General features: G+C 39.4%; 1 protein-coding gene across 1 annotated transcript in view; it reads right to left on the reverse strand.

Annotated features, from left to right (window-relative positions):
- The window catches only part of ascc3 (activating signal cointegrator 1 complex subunit 3), a 186,663-nt gene that overhangs the window by 20,320 nt on the left and 141,049 nt on the right, over positions 1-25,294 (reverse strand). The window contains exons 25-34 of the mRNA XM_030071902.1: positions 22,693-22,913; positions 21,805-21,890; positions 21,429-21,595; positions 19,892-20,037; positions 16,746-16,866; positions 15,801-15,943; positions 7,010-7,147; positions 6,416-6,536; positions 5,409-5,541; positions 4,604-4,729 (exon numbers count right to left, since the gene is read on the reverse strand). Coding sequence (XP_029927762.1) covers positions 4,604-4,729; positions 5,409-5,541; positions 6,416-6,536; positions 7,010-7,147; positions 15,801-15,943; positions 16,746-16,866; positions 19,892-20,037; positions 21,429-21,595; positions 21,805-21,890; positions 22,693-22,913 — 1,402 coding nt within the window. The remainder of the gene's footprint in view (positions 1-4,603; positions 4,730-5,408; positions 5,542-6,415; positions 6,537-7,009; positions 7,148-15,800; positions 15,944-16,745; positions 16,867-19,891; positions 20,038-21,428; positions 21,596-21,804; positions 21,891-22,692; positions 22,914-25,294) is intronic.

Raw genomic sequence — 25,294 nt, forward strand, 5'->3', positions numbered from 1 at the left:
TTAATGGGCTGTTAATTCTGTATTTATATGCTGCAAGGGTTGATACCAGTTAAAATCTCATCGACTGTGCTGTGCTGAAGAATAAAAGCCACAGCTGGAAAGAAAATGGCCAGCACTTATCACCAAATGATTCCCAGGTTTGGCCATTATTGGCTGAAATACGACAACCAGTGGCCAAAATGGGTTCCATGCTCTGCTCTATTGGGTAAGAGTTACCACATGAGGCCAAGCTGAAGTGCACACAACCAGGGTCCTCATTAGTCTCAAATGAAAAAAAAAAAAAAAAAAAAAAAATACACATACACAAAAAATTTGTGTGTGTGTGTGTTTGTGAAAATACAAAATAAGAGAGAAGAAAAAAATGTTCTAGGAAGGCAGCAGATTCTGAGGCTGCAAAACATGGACGTTAAAAAGACCAAGTGAAAACCTAGTATATGGGTTGGCTGCAATCTACATTTCAAAAGTGTCTGTTCTGACCTCAGTTCTGCGAGCAGCGCTTGTACTCGACAGCAGATTTCAAAGTCTGATTATTTCTACAGTTAAATAGTGCTCATGTACTCTCACCGTCCAACACTGTTTTATGATGCAGTTCTGCTGCTGCTGGGCCTACTTCCTTGTTCTGATGGTTGCATTTTGTCAAACATCTTGATCTACTCTTACCCCCTCGTCTAGTGAGGGCTTTCTGAATGTATGACATCATTAATTCTCACGTAGCTCTGATGTGTTATTATTGAGTCATAGGGAAATGAAATTGTTGCTCTTCATGCTGCTATTTCCCACTAATTTCTTTAGAGGATGATTCTGGCCACAATGAATGTTAAGCCTGTTTTCCCGCATGCCAGCTATCCCTTGTAAAAATTACTGTTTATTTATTTTACTTATGTTATTGTGAGAAGAGCAGTTTTCATGTCCTTACCTCTTCATTTGATGCAATGTGTGCATCTACAAACGTTTGTTCATAAAGCCTAATAAAATGTTTATTTAGGAGAAGCAGTTTAAAGGCTTTTGAAAAATTTTAACTGTTTGTATTAATCTTCATCTGTGGAACTATTTGTTCTTAATAATCTTTAACATCCACACAGGCACACATGCACAGGCATGCTCACACACACACACGCACACACGCGCATGCACGCATGCACACACACACACACACACACACACACACACACACACGTCACTCATGGATGAGTCGGTGTCATGCACAAGGTTGGATTTAGGAGGAGCAATTTGGATTTTGTCCAGGGAATGGCAAAGTGAGACTTGTGACAGCTGTGTTGTAGTTGATGGCTCTCCTTTTTATCCATGAACAAAGAAAAAAAATCAGCCTTTCTCTGAGTTACACTAATATTGTTTATGTGAAGCAGCCATTTCAAGTTGGTCTTTCTGGAAGCCCTGCGAAATTCACGCACACTCAGGGGGTTGTGTGTTCACATCAAAAGTGTATGTCTCTGTGATGGCTATACCCTACAAGTGTGGGATAAAAGTGCTGGAATCAATTTTTAACCAAAAAAAGAAAAATGAAGAAAAAGTTTTGGGTTCATCATCTGGGATGAATAAATTGACCTCCTGAATGTCAAATACCAAAGAAACAATCTTGGAAGAATTGATCAGTATTAGTAAAGCTGTTGCCACTGTAAAAGAGGCTGTATTTCCATCCCTGTTAGTTTGTCTCTCTGGCTATAGGATCTCAAAAACATAACAGAACTCCATGACATTTGGTGGACAGATAGGCTGGGGGCCAAGCAACAACAGATTTCATTGGCTGTGATCCAAAAATAGGATTTCATCAGCTAACTGATTCTTGTGTTTTTTTTCCCCATAACATTGAAAGAAACATCAATTTCAAATCCCACAAGCATGTTTACAGGATCAAGGAATCAATTTCACTTAAAACTTAAGTCACAGCAGTTGTGTCTTGGGTATAAATGCAAGTTGGAAAACTGTTCAAAATGAGTGGTGCTTTGTGCTATATGAGTGACTTCCAGTTGTTTTTTACTGTTAGCTAATTTTGGCCATATTTAATGGTTTCTTCTGATGATAAAAAAAAATGCACTTGCATGCTACTTTAATTAGTAACTAATGGCCATACAAGCATGATGTAGAGACTCAAATATGTTAAAAACAAAAAGGGAGAAAAGCATAATGATGAGGGATTCAAAAACAGAAAAAAAAACTAGTAAAGGAGCTTAAAAAAGTATAAAAGAGAGAGAGGGGAGTCCAAGGCAAAGAGATGAATACCAATAAGTCAGTTACCAGGTGGAGGGATATTAAATGAAGGTAATTTTACAGTTGTCTGCATAATGCATGCAAACCAGGACCCACTCTGACAAATAGCCCACTCCTCATATTACATTAAAACATAAACGATATCTCCATGATCATCATACAAAATCATTTACTGCACAGCTGGGAACAGGGAGAAGAAATCAGACCAACCTCCCGGGCTGGAAGCAGCAGTTGAGTCGGGTGACCGCCATATTTAATGTGTGTTTAATGTTAAGTATTTCCTTCATTATCATCGCTCCACATGTTGACAGCGCACGGTTTTGAGCAGCGGATGCGTTTATTACCCAACACATTTCACAGCTCTTTACCGGCAGCCCCGGCTTGTCTGATTAAGTCATGGCCATTAGCATCATCACCATTAGGCTCCTGATGGGACTTGGCCTGTGGACGTTTACGACACCCACGGGACCCAGTATATGTATGTGTGTGTGTATGTGTGTGTGTCTGCGTGTGGTGGGGTGGTCAGGGCCTGAGAGCAGGACTGATAGATAAGCTGGCCAGATATAAAACACAGCTGCTCAGAGACAATGTGGTTATCAGGGTAAGCAGGTTTCACAAAGCAAAATTTAACACATTCTTAGTACATTTATAATGCCACGGGGAACTGCATTTAGGACCAATTAAAAAATAAAAAAAATAGAGAAAGGAAATTCTACAAAACCAGCCTCATGAATGTTCAACTATAAATATCCAGAATAAGAAAAAGGAGAAGTAAACTGTAAATTCTGTGTTAAGGGATATGATTTCTAACTCATGCGTGTGGGTTAAGCTTTGTGAACTGCAAGTACCAATAAAGTAACAACATAAAAAAAAAACAAAAAAAAACAATACTACTGCAGTCCCATTCTCATGCTTTGGTGGAACTACATCATTCAAGACATTTGTCTGACTTTAAGAAATTAAGGTAATATTCAACTTTTAACCCCTCTCGACATCACACATGACACAGCACATGCTGCCAGTAACAAGCTACTGAATACCAGTGAGTGGCCTGTTGGATCTTCTTTCCAGAAGATTCCTCATGAATCTCTGGGTATAAATAAAGTCACATGGACATAATTCACCATTTAAATGACTATTACAGAACGAGTTTAAAATATCATTTAATATCATCTGTTTTCGGTGGTTCCAGCAGTAGTAGTGTGCTAACCAGCGGTGTTCATCCATGCTCATCAAACCACACTTGTGGAGTGTGTAAGGGACAAATGTGTGAACCTGGCAGAACTGAGGGATGCAGTTCCAAATGGACTGCCATGAACTGTCGGCCCTTAAGCGTTGTTAAAAACAACAGGCTGAAAAGCGTCACACAGGTTGTGTCAGGGAATCCATCATATAAACCCCTTGAAGAGCAACGGCTGTTTCCAAAATACACTATACAACAGTGGAAGGGTATACAATCATTTTATACATTTTAAATATGTGATTAATCATAATTCATCCATGACTAACTTGTCATTAAAATTATTACAAAAAAAAAAAAACACTTGACAGCCTTTCTTATTTTCCAAGTCTGCTTCATCTAAATTCCACCCAATGTAAAGAATCTAATTCTGCTGCAAAATGAAACAATTAAAAAAAATAACACAGTCATTACATGTTGAAAAATAGGAGAAAGGAGATGAATTCAGCTAAGAAGTCTATTTTTACAGACATGCAGGTATCTTGATTATAGTGTAAATACTCTGTGTTGTGTTTTGAATAAAAAAAGTAATTTTAAGTTCTGCTTTACTATAACTTTTTTTTTTTTTTTTTTAAATGTCATATACAGTTCTCTGAACCCATATACTAAATATGAATGATGTATTATGACTGTTATGGTTATTATTATGGGCTTCAATGGACAGTTTTACCATCTTGTGGTCTAACTGCTATTTCAGAGGCTTTTGTCAAAAATAAAGTTTTTGGGAAAACACTGAATCGTTGCCATTTATTTCATGGAACTGGGTAAATTTAAAGGTATTGAATATGACTATAAAATCTCAGCAGCTTCAGTATTGGCCTTCAGAAAGCCATATCGGTTGAGCCCTGGTGGTAGGCCCCAGTCAGGGCCCGAATGGTAAATGTGGTCTGACAGCCGTGTAAATGCCAACAGGCTGGAATGTACTGGAATGATCTCCGTCTACACATAGCAGATGTTTGACTGCAGAACACTGCTCTCCTTTAACCAGGCTGGGAGAGCAGGCCGACAATGTGTGTGTGTGTGTGTGTGTGTGTGTGTGTGTGTGTGTGCGTGCGCGCGCATGGGTGTATGTGCTTGCCTCTCTGAACTACTGTTGTTGTTAATGACAGCTGGTGTGAGAGGGTTTGCTCTAACCTGGGGTTCATGACCAGTCGCCTGAAGAAGTAAGTCCAGGTGATGTAGTCCATGGCGTCCTGCTTGGAGGCGATGGTGCCTGCAGCGATCTCGGCGTTCAGATGGTCTGACAGCACACCCAGGAGACTGGAGACACAACACACGAGCACACCAGGTACATCACATGCTGAATCCAGCGCAAGATACAGTCGCATAGGCATTTATCCCCCCCAAGAAGCAAACTTTGGGAGAAACACAGAATAGTTGCATGATTTATTTAGCATTAACACTGCCATATGTAAAAATACTGAATATCAGCATACAAAATCAATTACTGGTCAGAGTTAATCCAAAGATGCACTAGGTAATAACAGAATCAATATCAACTGTCACTGGCCATGAGTTTGCTTTGGTTTAGTTTTTGGGCAAAAGGCATGAATCTTCAGTATATGCAGGCGGAGGAAAAAACGCCATCTACAGAACCTCAAATGTAACCAACAATGGTGGAGTGTGTGTGTGTGTGTGTGTGTGTGTGTGTGTGTGTGAAATAAATAAATAAACAAACAGATAAGTAAATGAAGATTGTTAATACTGCTGATATTAATAATAATGATAATAATGATGAAGAAAATACTAGAAAACTATTTATAATTACTATACATTTTTAAAATATAAAAATTACAAGGAAATTTGCAAAAAAAAAAAAATGCATCATAAAATGAAAAATGAGTAGAAATCAAGTGAATTATGTTGAGAGGGTGAAAAAAACCTTGCAAAGAGTTCAAAGGTCAATTAAAAAAGCCCAGCAGCGACTCCAGACGCCTACCTGGACTCGACGGGGAAGGGCTCATAGAGGAACTTCTTGTAGAAGTCTTTCTTGATGTCATGGACCAGGATGACTGCTTTGCCTTGGTCATCAAACTGAGGCCGGCCTGCTCGGCCCATCATCTGCAGAACATCTGGAAACACGGCAGACGAGTGGCAGAGAGATTAACCAAGAGCAAACACAGCGGAACTAAACATTTATAGGACATGACATGACATAAAGATACACGTGCTGCCCTTTTCTGCTGCTCATTCACACACCTGGTACTCGCCTCCATGTTTTACAAGTCTGCACTACTCCAACCTCACACACTTCATATCCTTGGTATAGTTCACACTCTATAGATGTTTCATTACTTTTGCCTGAGGAAATTCTGCTGATATTTTATTTATCTACAGCTATCTATCTATCTATCTATCTATCTATCTATCTATACCTGTATCTACCTATGTATATAACTACATACACACACACGTATCCTTTTATACTGCTCATTTACACACCACTTTCTTTACAGTATTTGAGTTATTTGAGTTATATTACACTTATATACACTTAACAAAATTCTAATTGAAATTTTATTTTATTTTCATTTTTTGGGGGATTTTATGGCACATTTTCTTGCTTTTTAGCTCACATATTTAAATCTAGTTTTCTTGTAATCTTTAACCCTTGCTGATTTTCTGGTAATTCTTTGCTTTTTTTTTTTGTTAATTCCATTCATTTTCTTTTTTCTATTCTTTCTTTATTTTTTGCTAAATTTCTGCTAATTTTCTTGCTTATTTTCAGATTGCTTCTTGCTAATTTACTCATTCCTGTCTTTTCCATGTTTTTGAGAGTGAAATCAAATAAATGTGCTTCGACTTTGTTGTGTCTTATCATTACTTGCTGCTGCAACATCACTGCTGAGCTCTACTCTCTTACTGTACTTTAAAAACACAAAATGCATGAGGAATGGCTGATTTGTGTAGGCCAACAGACATAGTGAGGTGGACAGAGCTGTGTACCTGTGATGGGGTAGTCTACATAGCGCCTGGTTTTCCCATCATAGTACTCAGTTCCTTTGACTATCACCAGGTGAGCGGGGAAGTTCACCCCCCAGGCCAGCGTACTGGTGGCAATCAAAACCTGTGGAAAGACACAGCAACTGACTGAAATGTGTTAGGATAAGATAGCATGCACCTTTACTGATTAAAGCTACAATATTAGAACATGACAAACAGAGCAATGAAAATATAAAAGTATGATATTCTGCATGCGCTAGATATATTCTCTGAATATAGCTAGTTAGCTTTTTTGACTGAAAAGGTACATTTCTAATAATAATGAATTCCCTGGTTGTACTTGTTTTTCAAGCTAATGGTCTGCTCTCAATTTGATTCCCCTATTAACTCTAAATTTTTACACAAAAACGGATTCTGATTTTAATTGCCAAAGTGTTAAATTGCCCTCAAATTACATTAATGAAAAATAAATAAATAAATAAAATGAGTTAAACTGAACTGGAATAACGAAATGATCCAAATCAGGTTTGCTGAATGGTCATGACCTGAGACCTCTGGCTGCACTACAGGTCTGTCCAGTATGTTTACATGCTGTACCTGGATCTTGCAGTTAACAAACAGCTCCTCCACAGTCTTCCTGTCCCTCTCATGCAGGCCAGCGTGATGCATGCCAATCCCAAACGCCAGCGTTAGCTTCAGGTTGGAATCTCTCACTGTGCCGATGATGTCCTCAATCTGGGGACAAAGCAGAGTAAAGCCACTGATGCACTGACGAATCACCCAGTCACATTTTCACTCACAATAACCCTCAGACGGCCCAGCCATGCTACATGATGACAAGGCCCACCCTCTGCTAGACCATGTTGGAGTGGTATCCTCCAGTTCACTGGACACAGACACAAGACTCTTGGACAGGCGAGGCAAAAAGCTGGCAGGTGAAATTAAGAAAAGGGGAATTAAGCTACAGAATAGGATTGTTTTAACCCTTTCAGACCCCTAATAATTCACTTGCTTTCTTTTAAAACATGGCAAAAAGGCAGTTAGCAAATCAGCAGAAAAGTACCAGCATATGAGTAAAAACAAATAAATAAAAACAAAAAAAGAAAACTACCAGAAAAAAAAATCCAAAATAAAACAAACACTTGAAAAACTTTAAAATTTCCAAAAATAAATTAAAAAATACAAAACAAACTAGATTTATAATTATAGAATTATATATTTATAATTTAGTGATGCTGTGATGATGCCAGATTTGTTGCATTCAGACACCTTTCACAAGCATTTAACTCTATATTTTCTTCAAAAACATGAAAAAGGTTGATGAGCAAGAATGCAAGAAATGACCTGAAATTTAGCAAAAACTTCAAAAAATGTAACAAGGAAATGAGCAGAAAATGCGAAAAAATATTTGTAAAAAATCATGAGAAAATGATCAGAAAATTAACAAAACATTTCTGTGAAATTAAGCCAATAATTCCCCCTAAAATTAAATAAAAAGAAATCATGTGAATGTTGTTAAGAGGTAAATGCTGAGTAGAGTGCAGACCTCTGCCAAGGAGGCAGATCACATATTCCGCTTCTTCAACTCGTCACCATGTTTGGTTGACTGATGTCATGAGGGGGATTACATGCAGAAGTGCCATCAACTCCCATGTTAAAACTATTTCAAAAGTAGGATTAATCACAGTGACAGCTGGAAATCATCTTAACAGCTGCAATAAAATACTTCCCATGGTTAAGCTGTTTTTCCTTACCAGTGTTTATTGCTTAATGTTGCTGTAATAATGAATGAGAATGTGAGAAAATGTGTCATTTCAGGCAATACCTGTGATACGTTCATGGTCCCTTTTCTTTTTGTCCTTGTATCTCTTGGTCAATTTGATTTGGATGAAATTATAATTAACTCACCCAACCTTTCCAAAAAAGTTTTGTGCAAACACGTTGAGACCTTTTTGAGATATCTTGTTCACACACAGACAGACAGACAGGACAAATACACTACATTACATTACATTACATACATAGTTGTTTGTCCTTGCTGTGTCTTTTGATCAACTGGCATGAAAACTGAATCAACTTGGTTTAGGCTGTCAGGTGTCAAAAGGTTAGGAGTTAGTAGTTTTATTGCAATTCAAATTTGTCAAAAGAAGACACACATTACTCAATACACATACTGCATATACACACACACCATACAGTCATTACTAATTACAGTCATTACTAATGTTGGCCTGTTGTTGGCTTTTCAGATAGCTGATTCCGTGCACCAGCGTTCAATGTCTAGAAAACTGTAAGTTCTACCCCCAAAATTTAAAACCCTATGTCATTCAAATCAGTTCAGGGTACTGGCTTTCCATAGACAATCAATGCAGTGTTGGTAAACACTACAACAGATTAATAATCAATCAAAATATCCATCATATCAGAGATGGACCACACTGACTGCCAAATAACTTTTAAGAGGTAAAAATCTTTATTGATGCCTCCCACACTCCGCATAGCGAGTCAGAACTTTTACCCTCGAAGCTAAGGTAGAGCACGCAGGGCAGGACAGGAACAACAACAAAAAAATTGTACCGAAGGCCACAAGGATTTTATATGGAAACTATAGCAAAATCATACTACCTGAGATCTTCTGGTTGATATTAAAGAGGACTGCTTGTATTTTAGGGAAGAAATGTACTGGGTTATCTAGGTGGCTCCCATGCTCTTCCACTCTGGGAAGGGTTTGGGAGCCACCTCCAGCAGAAAGAAGGAAGAGAGAGCTGCTGGGGCAGAGGGGGTCATTCAGGCGGTGGATGACCCCCACTGAGAGTTAGACAGCGAGCGCCAGCCACCTGTCAGTCAAACAGCAGGGAGCTGAGCCGCTACACGGCCCAGTACAGAGGAACAGCAGGCAGCGGCATATATCACTGGAACACACACAGAGGATAGGGACACACTGCGCACAGATACATGTACATATATATATATATATATACAGTACAGGCCAAAAGTTTGGACACACCTTCTCATTCAATGCATTTTCTTTATTTTCATGACTATTTACATTGTAGATTCTCACTGAAGGAATCAAAACTATGAATGAACACATGTGGAGTTATGTACTTAACAAAAAAAGGTGAAATAACTGAAAACATGTTTTATATTCTAGTTTCTTCAAAATAGCCACCCTTTGCTCTGATTACTGCTTTGCACACTCTTGGCATTCTCTCCATGAGCTTCAAGAGGTAGTCACCTGAAATGGTTTTCCTTCACAGGTGTGCCTTATCAGGATTAATTAGTGGAATTTCTTGCTTTATCAATTTTGGGACCATCAGTTGTGTTGTGCAGAAGTCAGGTTACTACACAGCCAACAGCCCTATTGGACAACTGTTAAAATTCATATTATGGCAAGAACCAATCAGCTAACTAAAGAAAGAAGGTCAGTCAGTCCGGAAAATTGCAAAAACTTTAAATGTGTCCCCAAGTGGAGTCGCAAAAACCATCAAGCGCTACAACGAAACTGACACACATGAGGACCGACCCAGGAAAGGAAGACCAAGAGTCACCTCTGCTTCTGAGGACAAGTTCATCCGAGTCACCAGCCTCAGAAATCGCAAGTTAACAGCAGCTCAGATCAGAGACCAGATGAATGCCACACAGAGTTCTAGCAGCAGACCCATCTCTAGAACAACTGTTAAGAGGAGACTGCGCCAATCAGGCCTTCATGGTCAAATAGCTGCTAGGAAACCACTGCTAAGGAGAGGCAACAAGCAGAAGAGATTTGTTTGGGCCAAGAAACACAAGGAATGGACATTAGACCAGTGGAAATCTGGTCTGATGAGTCCAAATTTGAGATCTTTGGTTCCAACCGCCGTGTCTTTGTGAGATGCAGAAAAGGTGAACGGATGGATTCCACATGCCTGGTTCCCACTGTGAAGCATGGAGGAGGAGGTGTGATGGTGTGGGGGTGTTTTGCTGGTGACACTGTTGGGGATTTATTCAAAATTGAAGGCACACTGAACCAGCATGGCTACCACAGCATCCTGCAGCGACATGCCATCCCATCCGGTTTGCGTTTAGTTGGACGATCATTTATTTTTCAACAGGACAATGACCCCAAACACACCTCCAGGCTGTGTAAGGGCTATTTGACCAAGAAGGAGAGTGATGGAGTGCTGCGGCAGATGACCTGGCCTCCACAGTCACCGGACCTGAACCCAATCCAGATGGTTTGGGGTGAGCTGGACCGCAGAGTGAAGGCAAAGGGGCCAACAAGTGCTAAACACCTCTGGGAACTCCTTCAAGACTGTTGGAAAACCATTTCAGGTGACTACCTCTTGAAGCTCATCGAGAGAATGCCAAGAGTGTGCAAAGCAGTAATCAGAGCAAAGGGTGGCTATTTTGAAGAAACTAGAATATAAAACATGTTTTCAGTTATTTCACCTTTTTTTGTTAAGTACATAATTCCACATGTGTTCATTCATAGTTTTGATTCCTTCAGTGAGAATCTACAATGTAAATAGTCATTAAAATAAAGAAAACGCATTGAATGAGAAGGTGTGTCCAAACTTTTGGCCTGTACTGTATATATATAGATAGATATAGATATAGAAATAGATATAGATATAAGTGTTTCGTGACTATTTACATTGTAGATTCTCACTGAAGGCATCAAAACTATGAATGAACACATTGAATTATGTAGTAAACAAACTCAATTTTTTTTTAATTTTTTTTTTTTTTAGTCTCACTCCCATTTCTTCTTTTTGCATTTTGAAGGTCTTATTAGAACCTTCTTAAGATCCAACAGTGCAAAATGTAAATTCGTGCAATTTCTCAACTGGTCTTAAAATTTTGATCAGGAGTGTATAAATCTATAATATCTATATCTATATCAATATCTATCTATCTATATACAGATAGATAGAGATAGATAGATAGATAGATAGATAGATATAGATCTCTCTATCTATATCTATATCTATATCTATATCTATATCTATCTATCTCTATATCTATAGAGATAGACTGATAGATAAATAAATAGATAGATAGATGGATGGATAAATAGACTAGGCCTGGATTACAACACATTACATATTTGAATGTGGGCACTGTGACGAGGTATCTCAAAGTGTTGGACAGCCAAGGTGCTCTGTGTGTGTGCTATTTTTAAACATGAACATATCATTGTCAAATTTATTGTGATACCTTTTTTGTGACTGCTGTAAACAAATGAGAGCATTAAAGGCTGTCGCTTATTGAAAATGATAAACATGTTGGAAGTGATTTCTCTAGGAGATTTTCACTCCTTCCACCATCTGACATTGCCAGAAGTTCTGAAAGCTCAAAGTGCTTTTGTGCTCCTGCTCTGTGCTGTAAAGCTTCAGATTTCCTGCCAAATACAACTTATTATTAAATGCAGTGTAAACCAGTAACCAAATTTGGTAGACTGATTTTAAATGTCCCTGCCACTTCTCAGGCAAGAAAATTTACTCTGATTGTTCAATAGTAGCACAATCATAATGTCAATATCATTGAACTGCAAGACTCAGAATCAAAGGCATTCTCGTCAGATTCCTTGGCTTCAGATGAATCCATTGCACACACTGGTTTTCATTTCAGCCTTGAGAGCTTTTCCAAAATTTAGAATTTAATCTATAATCTATTTTTGTGCCATGTCTCCCTTCAAGTCCACATATATGGATCTCCACGATTCTAGCAATCACCCAGAGTTTTGGGGATATAAACATATCGACCATGGTGCAAAAATGAAGCTGACGGCAAAGATGCACAAACAGTGAGGAATAATTCCTACAGACATGATGGTGACGTAACCAGCCATCTTGCCCATATTTGGGATAGGCCCTAAAAAGAATATTCCAATGTTTGGGGCAAAATACCCTTTTTCTGACGTAGCCAGACTGAGACAAGATAGTCAATACCATTTTCACCTCTGTATGTTCACCGGTTCAGTTCCTATGCGTGGCATTTGTTGTTAGCTTAGCATAAAGACTTGAACTCTATGGTAATCATTAGCCTAGCTCTGTCAAAGTGAAAAATTAACCTTGCAGCAGCTCTGAAGCTGCTGCAAGGTAGATAGATAGATATAGATCTCTCTATATATATCTATATCTATATCTATATAGATATAGATATATATAGATATAGTATATTATGTGGATTTGATATACACGCCATGCTGAGGTGAAAATGGTATCACACATGTTGCCTCAGTCTGGGTAGTCTGGGTAAAGAGGTATTTTGTTTCGTTAAGTGTGTGAGACCACATTTGGCCATGCTGAATGGTGTCAACATCAGGAAAAAATGGTTAGTTTTCAAATGGTTAATATACCTTTACTTGCATTTGTTCCACTGTGCTCATCTTCGATTAAATCGTATTCACATACTGTCAAATCATTTGTCCCGTGGGCTTACACACCACTCATTATCCATATTTGATTGTAAAAACCTAGATAAGACAACAGGAAATCAACTGTAAAAACCTCTGAAGACTCATTATGCACCTCATTCCGGACATCTCAGTCTGCTATGTCTCATGGAAATGTGGCTTATTGGCAACCTTCCTGATGCAGAGGAAATCCCCAGATTCACCACCGTGAGAGCTGACAGGGATGCTAAACTGTGTGACAAAAGCAAAGGTGGGGGACTTGCACTGCTTGTAAACATCAGATGGTGTAACTCATGTCACAGCTAAGAGGATGAGAGCATTATCCATCACTGGAGGAGGATGAAAAGGATGAAGGATGAAATCGCAAAAGGTAGGCCTAGCTTTAGTGTTTTGGCTTGTCATACTTTTTCAGTGGTTGCTGACGCTTTGTCTGCGTCATCACCTTAAAACGCCTCTTTATCTGTTCTTCCACACGACTACGCAACCAGTATTCAAACTAATACAGAGTCACCAGAGTCTCAGTTTTAGGGGTTCAAACAGGCCAGAGTAGTATGGACGCTAGGTGCAAATGTAGCTAAAGTGATGCAGGTTAAAGTGAAAACGTATCACTGTGAATATAGGCATAAAGCCGACACAACTGTGTTTGAGCTTGTGTGCAGTGCCCATACTGATTATTAACATGAAAATGTCCAAGAGAGGCAGAGACACAGCTCATTTCTCTGGGAAGGGTGCTGATTCGTACGGAGGCACTGCTGTGGTAGATGTGTGTCTGACGAGTAATCTCTCATACTGGGCCTTTAAAAGTCACACTGAGGCCTGGGTATCATAAAAGATGGAAGTTAACATGTTTTATGGGGCCAGTCGTCTTTCACACTGCTAGAAAAGAAATATAGATGGCTGACATCAGACCCATGCTCATAAAATGTCCTTTACACTCGAGCATGCTCTCACACACACAAATATACACACAGACACAGACACACACACACACACACACACACACACACACACAGGCAGAGGCTTTACACAAGCACAAACACATGCTAAACTGTCCATTAATATATGTGGCAAAATAATTCAAAATAATGCACATGACAATTTTTCTGCTCTTTGCTGTACAGTTTACAGCTCTCTCTTTGTGTGTGTGTGGGTGGGTGTGTGTCTGCAGGCCCATTAGACATGCATGTTGAGGTAATTACAGTCCATGCTTTATCAGTCCTGGGTAATTGAGTGTTGTAATAATATTAGCATACTTTTGAAATGTGAGCCCAGAGGAGCCGTTTGCTCACATCTTGAAATGATCCTAAGGTATGCAGAGACAATATAATGGAGGATGACACAGGCTTTTCCTGCACAAGTTGTATTGAATTCCACCTAATTACACTTAAACCAGTGCTTAGACAGAGACAGGGAACATCAGCACAATTCGCCAGACTGCAAGAAAGGACAGAACAGAAAGGGGCCTATAAAAATACATGAGAAATACTGGAAGTGCAAGATGAGGCAAAACTTTGAGATACTGTTACTATGTGCACACGTGTCTTTTTCAACAATGCTATCAGTTCAGAATTGGCATAAGATGTGGGTAACATCCTGAAATAGATATGAACATTGATCCAAAAAATGTAGACCTAAGCAGCATTTCAAAGCTGTGCATGACAGTGCGCAGTGTGGAGCAAGCTATAAAGCTTTTAAGGCTGATGGGGAGATAGGAGATAAAGAATCAAACAGAGAGAAGACTGCACACTGCTATGTAACACATACGATTTAATAGATTATTATTCAATAGGCAGTTTTACCCAAGTATTCATGTTGGACAAAGATGCCTTCCAACCCTGCTGATATTTCCCACAAAGATGAGCTTGCCATGCTGTATGAGAAATGGAATAGGTTGCTGTGCCTGGTAACCAGGGAGCTTCTACCAATCTTTTCTCTTATTATGTTCCTATAGTTTACCCACTACTTTGAGAAAAACTTTTCAGATAGCTCACATTTTGCAATAAAACCAATACTTGAAAAAACATTATTCCCTGTGATTATGAGTGATTAGGTGAAACTATATAGTGCATAAATGGCCTAAATTGGGCATTGATTCACTAAACTCTGGGCTATGGCAGATCCCTGCATTTATTAGTGTCTGGACCTGCTTGTATACACTATATTTCTGTGGACAAGTGTAACAATTGGCTGATGACTACAAAGATATTACTATTTGGTCAATGTGACAAATTATTACATGCATGTCACCAAACCATCACCTTCAATGGAACCTTGGTCCAGGATGCTGAGCTAATGTGATTTTTTCCCCAGATAATGCTTCTAAACTAATAAACTAATATCTGAGCTTTTTTGCATTTTTAAAAGAAAAGCATTGATCATCGCTGAAGTTGGCAAAGTTGGAAAATGGCAAGCAAACCGGTACCATGGTCAAATGAAGAGGTGGAGACTTTTCTGTGCTTGGTGGCGGGGTCGCCTTGCTATGACGACTCCACTGGCGTTGAGGTGGTACTCAATTGTACTGGAAAACGACCGAAACCAAAGCGAGCCGAGTAGAGCCGAGTAGGTGCTGGTGGAATAGTGCCATTAGTGTTGTGCAGGTGAGGCTGTGAGATTGGGACTTAAAGCTCCTCATAACCACATCTGGCTAAATCAAGAAGTTCCACTGGGGAACAGCCAGACCTGGAAAAGTTGGGTGTAATGTGCATTTAGATTCATATGATAAGTTAAAGTGACTGTCTAATAAGACAGACCTACTTCTAGATTTAGGTTTTATGACACTAACTTGCCTTTAGCCCCAGTCTTTACTCGAAAACACTACAACATCAAAGTTGTAGAATAAATAAATAAATAAATAACTAAATAAATGAATAAATGAGCTGTCACAGCCACTGTTGCCCAATATGGCTGCAAAACAGTGTGTTACATCACCTGAAAACCTTCAGTCATGTAATAGTGCAGTTCCTGTGAGTTTGTGTTGGTGCAAGAGTGTACCTCTCTCTCATCCTGATGCAGCCACTGCTTTGGGTCGTCCTCAGTGGCCAGGTAGGCGATGAGGTCCAAAGCAGTCAACCGAGTTTGTCGGCGCGATGAGACAAAGATCAGCACTGGCTTGGCTGGTGAGTGGCTGCGGATTGCTGGGAGAAAGAGAGGATCTGGTTGTGAGTCAAATCCACATGGAACATGTAGACATTTGCTCTGTTCCACATACATTATTTGGAAAATGAATCAGCTGGCAGGTCAATTTTTCCTTTAGATTCAGTTCAAACCTATGCTTTCTCAATGAAAATACAAAGACTCAAGGGTGCCAGGCACTGAAATCATGTTAGTGAACAACAATTACCAGAATTCACTGCACTTATGATACTGGACAGAGTAGTGGGGAAACAGTCATTAATGCATTTGATTAGCCAGACAGCTAGTTGGGGTGCATAGCAATGTAATAATGTAACTTTGTACTTTGTCAACAGATAAAGAGTAATGTTTTTAATCTCTTACTCCCTAGGTTCTGATAGCATGCCAAGTGGTCTTTTTTTCAGGCTAAAATGGTCATTTTATTACTTGTTCTTTTTTAGGTGAGCAAATTACTGCAAGCCCTCTGATGACCTGGCTACCTGACAGAGGCACTTCCCTGCATTCTGCCCAGTGCATGCTGGGATTAGTGCCATCCTCCCATGAACCTCAGCAGAAAAAAGCGTGCAAAGAAAATGAATGAAAAAATACATGAATGAATGAATCAGTGATAATTAGAGAATTTAATAACTGACCAAAGACAAAATACGGCTTGCTAAATAAGGTGTCATTAAAAAGGCAGACAATCTATCGAAATTAGCCTGTATAGATAAGCTACATTTTGTGGGAAACAGTGGTATGTATGTATAGATGTGCATAAATGTCATTATATATATCATTAAATATCTACATGAGTGGAAGCTGTACCTTGGAAGGAAGGTTTGTTCATGCTGGCCATGCGGGGGCAGTAGTGCTGTCCTGGGAAACCATGGATGTGAACCTCCAGTGGGACAGGACGAACAGAAGGACGGAAATTAAACAAGCCCACCTGTTACACAGAAAGAACCAAGGGGAAAGAGAGGGGAAAGAAAAGAAAAGAAGAAGAAAAGAGATTTAATGTGAGCAGCTGGCAACATGGAGGCCCATCTGGCTGTAATGTGAGCTGTCTGTCAGTGTCAGTGAAGTTCAGAGCACACCAGGGCAGGGCTGGACTCAGTTAGTTTCTCTTGTCCACAGTTTGTGGTGTGGTGTGGTCTGCTGTGGTATAATATTGCCTGATGTGTTGTGACTAAACTGTTGGCACAACAGAAATCAATTTATATTGGCTATTCATTGGTATGCACATGGCTGATGAGGAGACAGACAACAAAAGAGGTTACAGTGCCTTGAAGGAAAAAATACCATCAACATTCATTTAGTGGATTCAACTGGAAAGTGAAATATAAAATGTAATAAACAAAGAGATTATATAAAATGTAAATTTTACATTTCTTGATTGAGTAAAGATACACCTACAAGTCAAAATAGTGTATTTCAGTGCTTTTCTGAGGCAACTCCATAAAAGAAAAGACAAGAAAAAATAAAAGAAAAAAAATCATTCATTACAATAAAAATATAACTTTAAAAACTTAGAAGCTACAGTGAATGAAATGTCTCAGCGTCAGCTCCGACACATGCATGTCTGCAATAGTGTGTTCTGGTGTGTTGAGGTGTGTTATTGTGCATTACGCTGTGTCATCTTGTGATGTGTGTGGTGTTGCCGGGCACGTGTCTAAACATATCTTAAAGGCCTGGATAATGGATTGGGCAACTACATACAGCCACACAGTCCAAACAGCAGCCAGCGGCCAGATTTATGTATGGCCAGGCAGCCAATCTGCCTTGCCAGTGCTGCTTCTCTGCAACAGTTGCGCAGCGTTTACACAACCCCCCCCACCCCATACACACACACACACACACACACACACAGAGACACACACACAGACATCCTGTGGCACTGAATGGGTCTGGCAGTGGAGCAAATGTCAACCTATAAAATTAGCTACTCTGAAATCTAGCTGTGACAATACGAAAGTAGGATTGCTTCCTACAGACAACAGACACATTGGTGCAATGGTTGGTAACAACGGCCCGGCAGAGGAAAAATTAAACAATAACCTGTGAGTGGTGTAATATTGATCATTTCAGGGGTAATACGTAGTGTTAGACTTATATACTGGCATGCAGAGCACTTACAGGACCATGCCAGTGATTTTGCATGCCTAGTGTAATATCGACAAAATGTATATAATTCATGTTTCTGCTAATGTTTTCCTGAAGTAAACAGTTGTATTTTAGAACTCCAGTATCACTTTCCCATCTTTTATCCAGCCATTGGTTTCCATTCATTCCACTATGATAAGAAAATGACTTTTAAGAGACTTCACCACAATAAAGTTGTCCACATTAGTTTTCCTAAAAGTAGCAGCAATGAAATGAATTGAATTGAAATTAGGAGGAGTGAAATGGCCTCTCCACCTGAAAAACAGTCCCTTGGGCAACATCTTCTTTCCACTTCCAATTCTAAGTTCTGTGGTTTATGAATGGTGATGACTTTGGTAGCCGTACAAGCAGAACAATATAAAGTGGGTGTGTCAACAAAAATTATAAATTTGAAAATAAAAGGATTTTGATTATATGTTGTGAAATCTTTAGTACCACCGCATGAATTGCCAAAAGGTTTGTTACAATGTAAAATGTTGCTAAATTGTAGTTAATGGGCCATAAATGAAACTTCTGGAGCTGCTAACCCACCTAGAACAATTTCTTTAGTCTGGCTATCATTGGACAGTTGTAGTGCCCCATGATGGACCAGGTGCTGTTTCAGAGGCTTATCTCCCCCTAATCTTGTGTGGCCACATCCTCATAAAAAACTCATGGTGGGCTTCACAAATTCAAAGAGACTGGTTGGTTAATAGAGACACTGTGAGCTGATGTCCCATGTCAAACACATCCAACTGAGCTAAGGTGCAGCACAGTGCTGGTGCTCACCAGTGTATTGTCTTACTAGCAACAACCAATTTACCTCGTGCTACCTAAAGCCTTATTTTCAGTAGCCACACCATGGAATTATCGCAAGCTCACTACTGTGAGAGGACAGAGCACTAAAATCAATAACTAGCCTGTGGGTAAACATGCTATTACTTTCCCGCTACTGAGCAGTCTTTAAGCTATCTAGGCTTTATTGACACAATTTGATATGGAGAGCATATTTCTGACAGAACTTAAGAAAGTCTTACACAGAATTTTCATCCAAGTTTATTGTCTAAGTAGCTTCTTGTTTGTGTGGTCTTTGGCTCTGCAAGGTCTTGTTATCCAACATTTTCTAAGGAGAATTTCTGAAGACCCCCTGAGCTTGAGCTGGAGTTCTCAACTACAAGTAAAAGCAAAGATTTGAAGTTCTCTGATATACTAAATTATTTTACATTGGTGAAATGAATAAATACAAACTGACCCATACATTTCAGGTCAGATGAGCCTTCCTGAGGGTATGCAGGATTTAGAATCAGACCTTCAAAAACCAATACAGGTCAAACCCATGTAATAATTCTCTTTTGGTATCATTGCAATATTTTTCTGCTACAAGTTGACAGGCCAAGTCATCCATCCGCATCGTTGCAGCGATTTCAGATGATTATAAGAGGAACTTAAGCATGGCATCCAGAGACACAAGACTCCAGACGATTATGGAGATAAACTATATCAACTCCAGGCCAAAAGTATCTGTTTATCTTAATAACTATTATTATATACATTTAATCAAATATAAAGGGGGAGGGAACAGATGAACCATAAAAACACATAGCTGCACTAAGAAGGTGGGTTCTGGTTGGCTTCACAACAGCAATGCTCTTGGTACACAAAGCCAAACTCGCTATCCTTGAAACATGGGAGCTTATAAAGATGATCATTCCATCTGAACAAAGAACACAGGGTCAGAAGGTGAGATGAATACATTACAGATGATGTACTGTCAATGGGGAAACACATGTTTTGGAATATACTGTATTCCTGGTGTCACGTGGATATCTGACCTGTCTAATTCCCAACCAGTCAGCCAGGTCTCGAGCATTGGCCAGCGCAGTGGAAAGACCAACCACACGAACACCCTTAGACGTGTGGGATGAGATGAAGTTGGTCCTCGACACAATGACCTCCAACACTGGACCTCTGTCCTCCCCTGGAATGAGACACAATGGTACAGACCCACTGCTAATTTGGAAAAAAATGAATAAAAATAAGGTATGTTTAGGTGTTAGCACACAAAAAGAATTACCACTTTTGGTAGGTTTGGGGCAATATTTGGGTTACACTTGTTAAAGGCACAATGAGCAGGTTTTAAAAAACAAAAACAAAAATACTAATCTAAAGACTCATACAAAAATAATTCATCTCAATCATCATTTATAACCCGCTACAAGTGTGTGACATTGTGTGTATCTGCACCCTGCCGGCTGCCTGGTTTTTATTGTTTTGCTGTTTTTATTGTTTTGTCGTTTCTTGACGTGAGCCTTTGGGTAGTGGGTGTGTAGCTCCTAACATCTTAACCTTTAGAATGTAGGTCACAGAGATAGTTTTTAACCACCAAGGTCAAATGAAAAGTCAAATGATGCTGTAAACTCCAGGAAGTGTTTTTGACCCAACATGCATCTTGTATTTTCTGGCATAGCACCTCCCCTTAAACTGGTTGGCAGAGATGGTTGGACTTGACTGAGACGCAGTGTGTAATATGAGGACTTATGGTGTTTACGATTCTGCGACCCTAAAACCCAGAAGTATGAGCAAAATCTCTTGTCACTAAATGTAATGTAAAATGTAAGTGTGGAAGTAAACCTACAAGAGTGCTGTGCTCTTTACATAGACCTATGTTACCACAAGGAATTGGCTCTGTTGGTTTGCAAACCTAACTTTGAACAATTCTGAGCATTTCAACCAAAAGTAATTTGGTTCAGAACCCTAAAAGTTGGTTCCCTGTCAGAACCAAAAAACAGAAGGACCTGAAGTGGGAACTGTGATGACAATAAGAGTAGGCAAGTCTTATTATACAGAGAAAGATGGAGATCACAGAAAAATCTAAGAGGGTGCATTAGCCTTAAAGGGCTATTGCTTTCAACTGAGACATCTCCTGACTTCCAGGAAAAGATGGAAGGGAGTGATAGAAAAAGCCAACTGTATCTCGAAATTGCAGAAGAGCTTGTGAAAGCCAGGTTCATTGAATCAAATCAAATGGAAGAAGAATATAGAAACTCTCAAAAGTACAAGCATGCTGGGTCACACACAAGTAGACTGGAGCTGAATTCAGCTACAGCCATGCTGGAATCAGTGGCCAGAAACCCGGCAGCCCCTCCATTTAAATGGTTCCACTCCAAACTGGTGCAAACCCAGGCTGGTTTGCTAGTTAGTATACTGGTTCCAAGAATACTGAACTGAACTAGTTCAAGAACCAGAAATGTTTTGGTCAAAAATATAATAGAGATCTCAAACAACGTGGAGTCCAGTCCTATGACCATATGGGCCTACAGTCTCTATCCCCTTAATACAGAATGCAGTGGGCTTGTTTTGGGGTCTTACCAAGCAGGTGAATCTCATCAATGATGAGGATGGCTACTTTCTGGACGTAGCTTCTGTTCTGCCAGCTTCGACTCACACCGTCCCACTTCTCCGGCGTGGTGACGATGAGGTCAGCTCGGGCTATAGCTCTCATATCTGGGGTCACATCTCCTGTCAGCTCTACCACTCTTAAGAGAGGGACACAAAGACAGAGAGTGAGAGAGGGAGAGAGAAAGAGAATGATTTTCCTTTTTTTTGGGGGGGGGGGGTAACTTTGTAACTTTTTGTTTTTATCATCATAAAAAAAAATGTATGGAAGCTATCCATGAAAATAGACTGTGATGCTATGCACCCAAGACAATTTTCTAAGGGGTCAAGTTTGTCTGATCTCACTTACTTTTTTCCCAGTTTCTCCTCTATCCTGATCTTCCAGTCTTCGATCCTCTCTCTAACCAGGGCTTTCAGAGGGGCAATATACACCACCTGAACACAAGGGAACACAACAAGTTACTCACAGTGTAAAAGAAGTAAAGGAAATACTACCAGCATTCCCGCTGTAGGCTTAATGTAGAATTCCATGGCTCTCAATAACTTTCCAGAATTAAGTTGGAGTGCTTCCATGACTCATGTTTTCAGTGATGCAACACATCCCCTGTTGGCCATATTGGAGGTCCTCAGCTCTTAGGATACAGTGGCTGTTAACAGATGACTGCATTTCAATCTGGCCATCTCAACAGAATGAGGTACACATCCGGTAATTTCTGTGCAATTTCTGGTGGATAAGTGGATATTTCACCACTGACACATCAGATCAGTTTGTATTCACGAAATTTTAACTTGCTAGCAGGCTAACCATTGTAATATGCTGTTTTGCTGTAAAGACATTTTATTTGCACTCCAGCTAACTTATTTAGTAGAAACTACCATTAGTGGTATCTAGTAGTTGCAGTGGATGCTTTATTTGGTTTGCTTACTGGCTAGTTAACTGGCTAAAAAAAAAATGAGAACACCAAAATTGTTTGAATGACGCGAGTCTCAATCTGGCAGTTTTTGAAGGAGTGTGATAATATGTACATGATATATATAAATAAGGTTAATAGCCGACTTGGCGAAGAGGACAATCTAGCAAAAAACTAGCATATTCTTCTAAAGAAAGAAAATGAATGAATAAATGCATGCATGCATGCATGCATGAATAAATGAATGAATGAATGAATGAATAAATAACTAAATAAATAAATAAAAGACAACAGTAAGGCTGAGTGAGTGACTCAGTTTGTCAAACCTTGGATGTTGGATACTTGTTGAAGACACGAAACATTGCCATCTCTGCAGCAATAGTCTTCCCGGAGCCTGTTGGTGCCCCCAGCAGGACATTGGTGTCAGTGTGGTAGAGCGTGTGGAAGATCTGTGTCTGGATGGGGTTGAAGTGGGTGAACTTGTACAGGCTCTCGTATTCCCGGTTACCCAAAGCAGTCACCGGCAACGGCTGCAGGTCTAGGAGCTCTGAGAAGACAATGGTAACTTTAATTATTAAGTGGGAATCTATAATATACAATGAGGTAAATATTAACAGCAAAGTGTGTTATGAGAAAGGGCAAAATGAAACATTTCTGAAATTTGTCTGATGATCATACTGCAAGAAAGGTAATAATTTGCATAGCGCAGAACACTAAATCTATTTTACAAAATATAATTTGAAATAAAACAAACAGCTCTGAAATTCTGTGAAGAAATAAAATGGAATTTGGAGGAACTGAAAACTGATTCTCAGGACCCCAAACAACCGTATGTGTGTTATTGCTGTGATAGTCAAAATTTAACAACTACTTCCATTCCGGTAAGCCAAGTAAGCTCAAATTCAGCCAAAGGAGCAGTGAGTGTGGAATATCACAAAAAGGCTCCTGACTTTTTTGAACAGATTCAGAAGTCACCACAAAACTTTGAGCAAGCATCTCGTGGGCCAAAGGTGACCTGATTAACTTTTCCTATTAGTTATTAATCAAAAGGTCACATGATTTCCCAAAGAAAATTTTGAGATTTGTCTTAGGTTAAGGAACCAGGTTACTGTAGGCCCTGTTCAGACCTGATGTTTTATATCCAGATATACCCACATTTAGCCTCATTTATCAGTGTGCCGCAAGATAAAATCTGAATGTAAAACGATCAGGCGCTCATTTCACCAACAGAATCATTATGTATCAGTTGAATCTTTGGCATATCAGTAAGATCACCTGCAGTAAATTTCACTAGATGCACACACTTCTCCTGTCTAACACTGCTCTAACTGCTAGCTTATTTTTTTCTGTTTAAACAAAGTAATTTGTCAATAAATTATACAATAATTATATGGTCATATGATGATTCTTCACAAGATGTGAAGAAACACAGATGTCACATTAGGCCTGTACAGGTGGAATAATTATGATCTTTCAAAGTGGCATAGTTTTATGTTTTTTGCAATAGGTTGTTATTGTGTTCTAACAAGCATACCATACTCCACAAACCTATGGAGGACCAAAAGAGACAGAATGAAATATATAAATACATCTTTAAATAAATATTTGAGTGTCATTAATTAATTAAAATGGGAATTAAATAAATAAATGTGTCATTAATTCATTAAAATACTAGCTCTTTTAATGTAAAAACATATATATATAATTATTTCACTATTTAATTAATTATTTCATGGATCGGTGTTGCAGTGCTTCATGAATTTATTTTATCTGTCAAACTCACCCATCAAAGTCAGTGGGCGGGACTAACGTGAATCTCTCTCTCTCTCTCCCTCTCCCTCTCTCTCTCTCTCCCTCTCTCTCTCTCTCTCTCTCTCTCCCTCTCTCTCTCTCTCTCTCACAGTGCAATGGCATCACCTGTTTGACCAACGGAGATTAGTGTGACAGCTTATTTACTTTGTTTAAACAGAAAAAATAAGCTAGCAGTTAGAGCAGTGTTAGACAGGAGAAGTGTGTGCATCTAGTGAAATTTACTGCAGGTGATCTTATTGACATGCCAAAGATTCAACTGATACATAGTGATTCTGTTGGTGAAATGAGCGCCTGATCATTTTACATTCAGATTTTATAAACTCTGTCTCTTTTGGTCCTCCATACAAACCACCACGACACACAAGTACATAAATAGAATATAATTAACATGTAAACAACCTAAACTAGGGCGTGTCGTATGCAGTCATACACCCTGGTTTCACAGCTGCCACTGCTTCATCAATTTACGATCAGACTGCCGTTGGTTTTGAGGACTGTTGGACAAATCACATGTGGAGGAGTTTTTACATCTTGATGCTCAGATGCACACTCCTTTCTACACCACTATGATAAATGACACCCATTGTGTCTAGATTCAGCTGAGACCGTTTGTAGTGCGTAACAGGCATTACAAATGTTTCTCGAGTTGACCACCACTGTTGCATCCCTGCTCTTTATGCAAAAACTTACTACAACACTTCCATTCATTTCTGTTCCTGTGCCAGTGCTTAAAAATCAAAGCAATACAGGCAGCTTCCCCCACAGGCCATGTTTCATGCACTCCTTCGCTGAGGCACATATGTGCTCACACTACAAAAGCATGTAGACAAATGTGTCACAGGCCTCCTCTGTGGCTTGAGTGATTGGTTCTCCATGCGTTTTCAAAATGTTTTGAGCGTGTTCAGACTTTTATTTAGCTTTGTCCAATTGTGACTGACCAGGATCACCCAGGACAGAACAGCCCCATCTTAAGTTTGCATCGACTGGACTACAGCCACTTCCTTCCAGGCCATGTGGTCCACTTTTCAACTGCACTTTTCAACTGCAACAGCACCATCTGTGAAATACAGATAGTTTTCTCTTGATTGCTCAGGTACTTTTGATTTTAATGTCTTA

The sequence above is a fragment of the Myripristis murdjan genome, chromosome 16, assembly GCF_902150065.1.
Source record: "Myripristis murdjan chromosome 16, fMyrMur1.1, whole genome shotgun sequence".
NCBI classification, from domain to species: domain Eukaryota; kingdom Metazoa; phylum Chordata; class Actinopteri; order Holocentriformes; family Holocentridae; genus Myripristis; species Myripristis murdjan.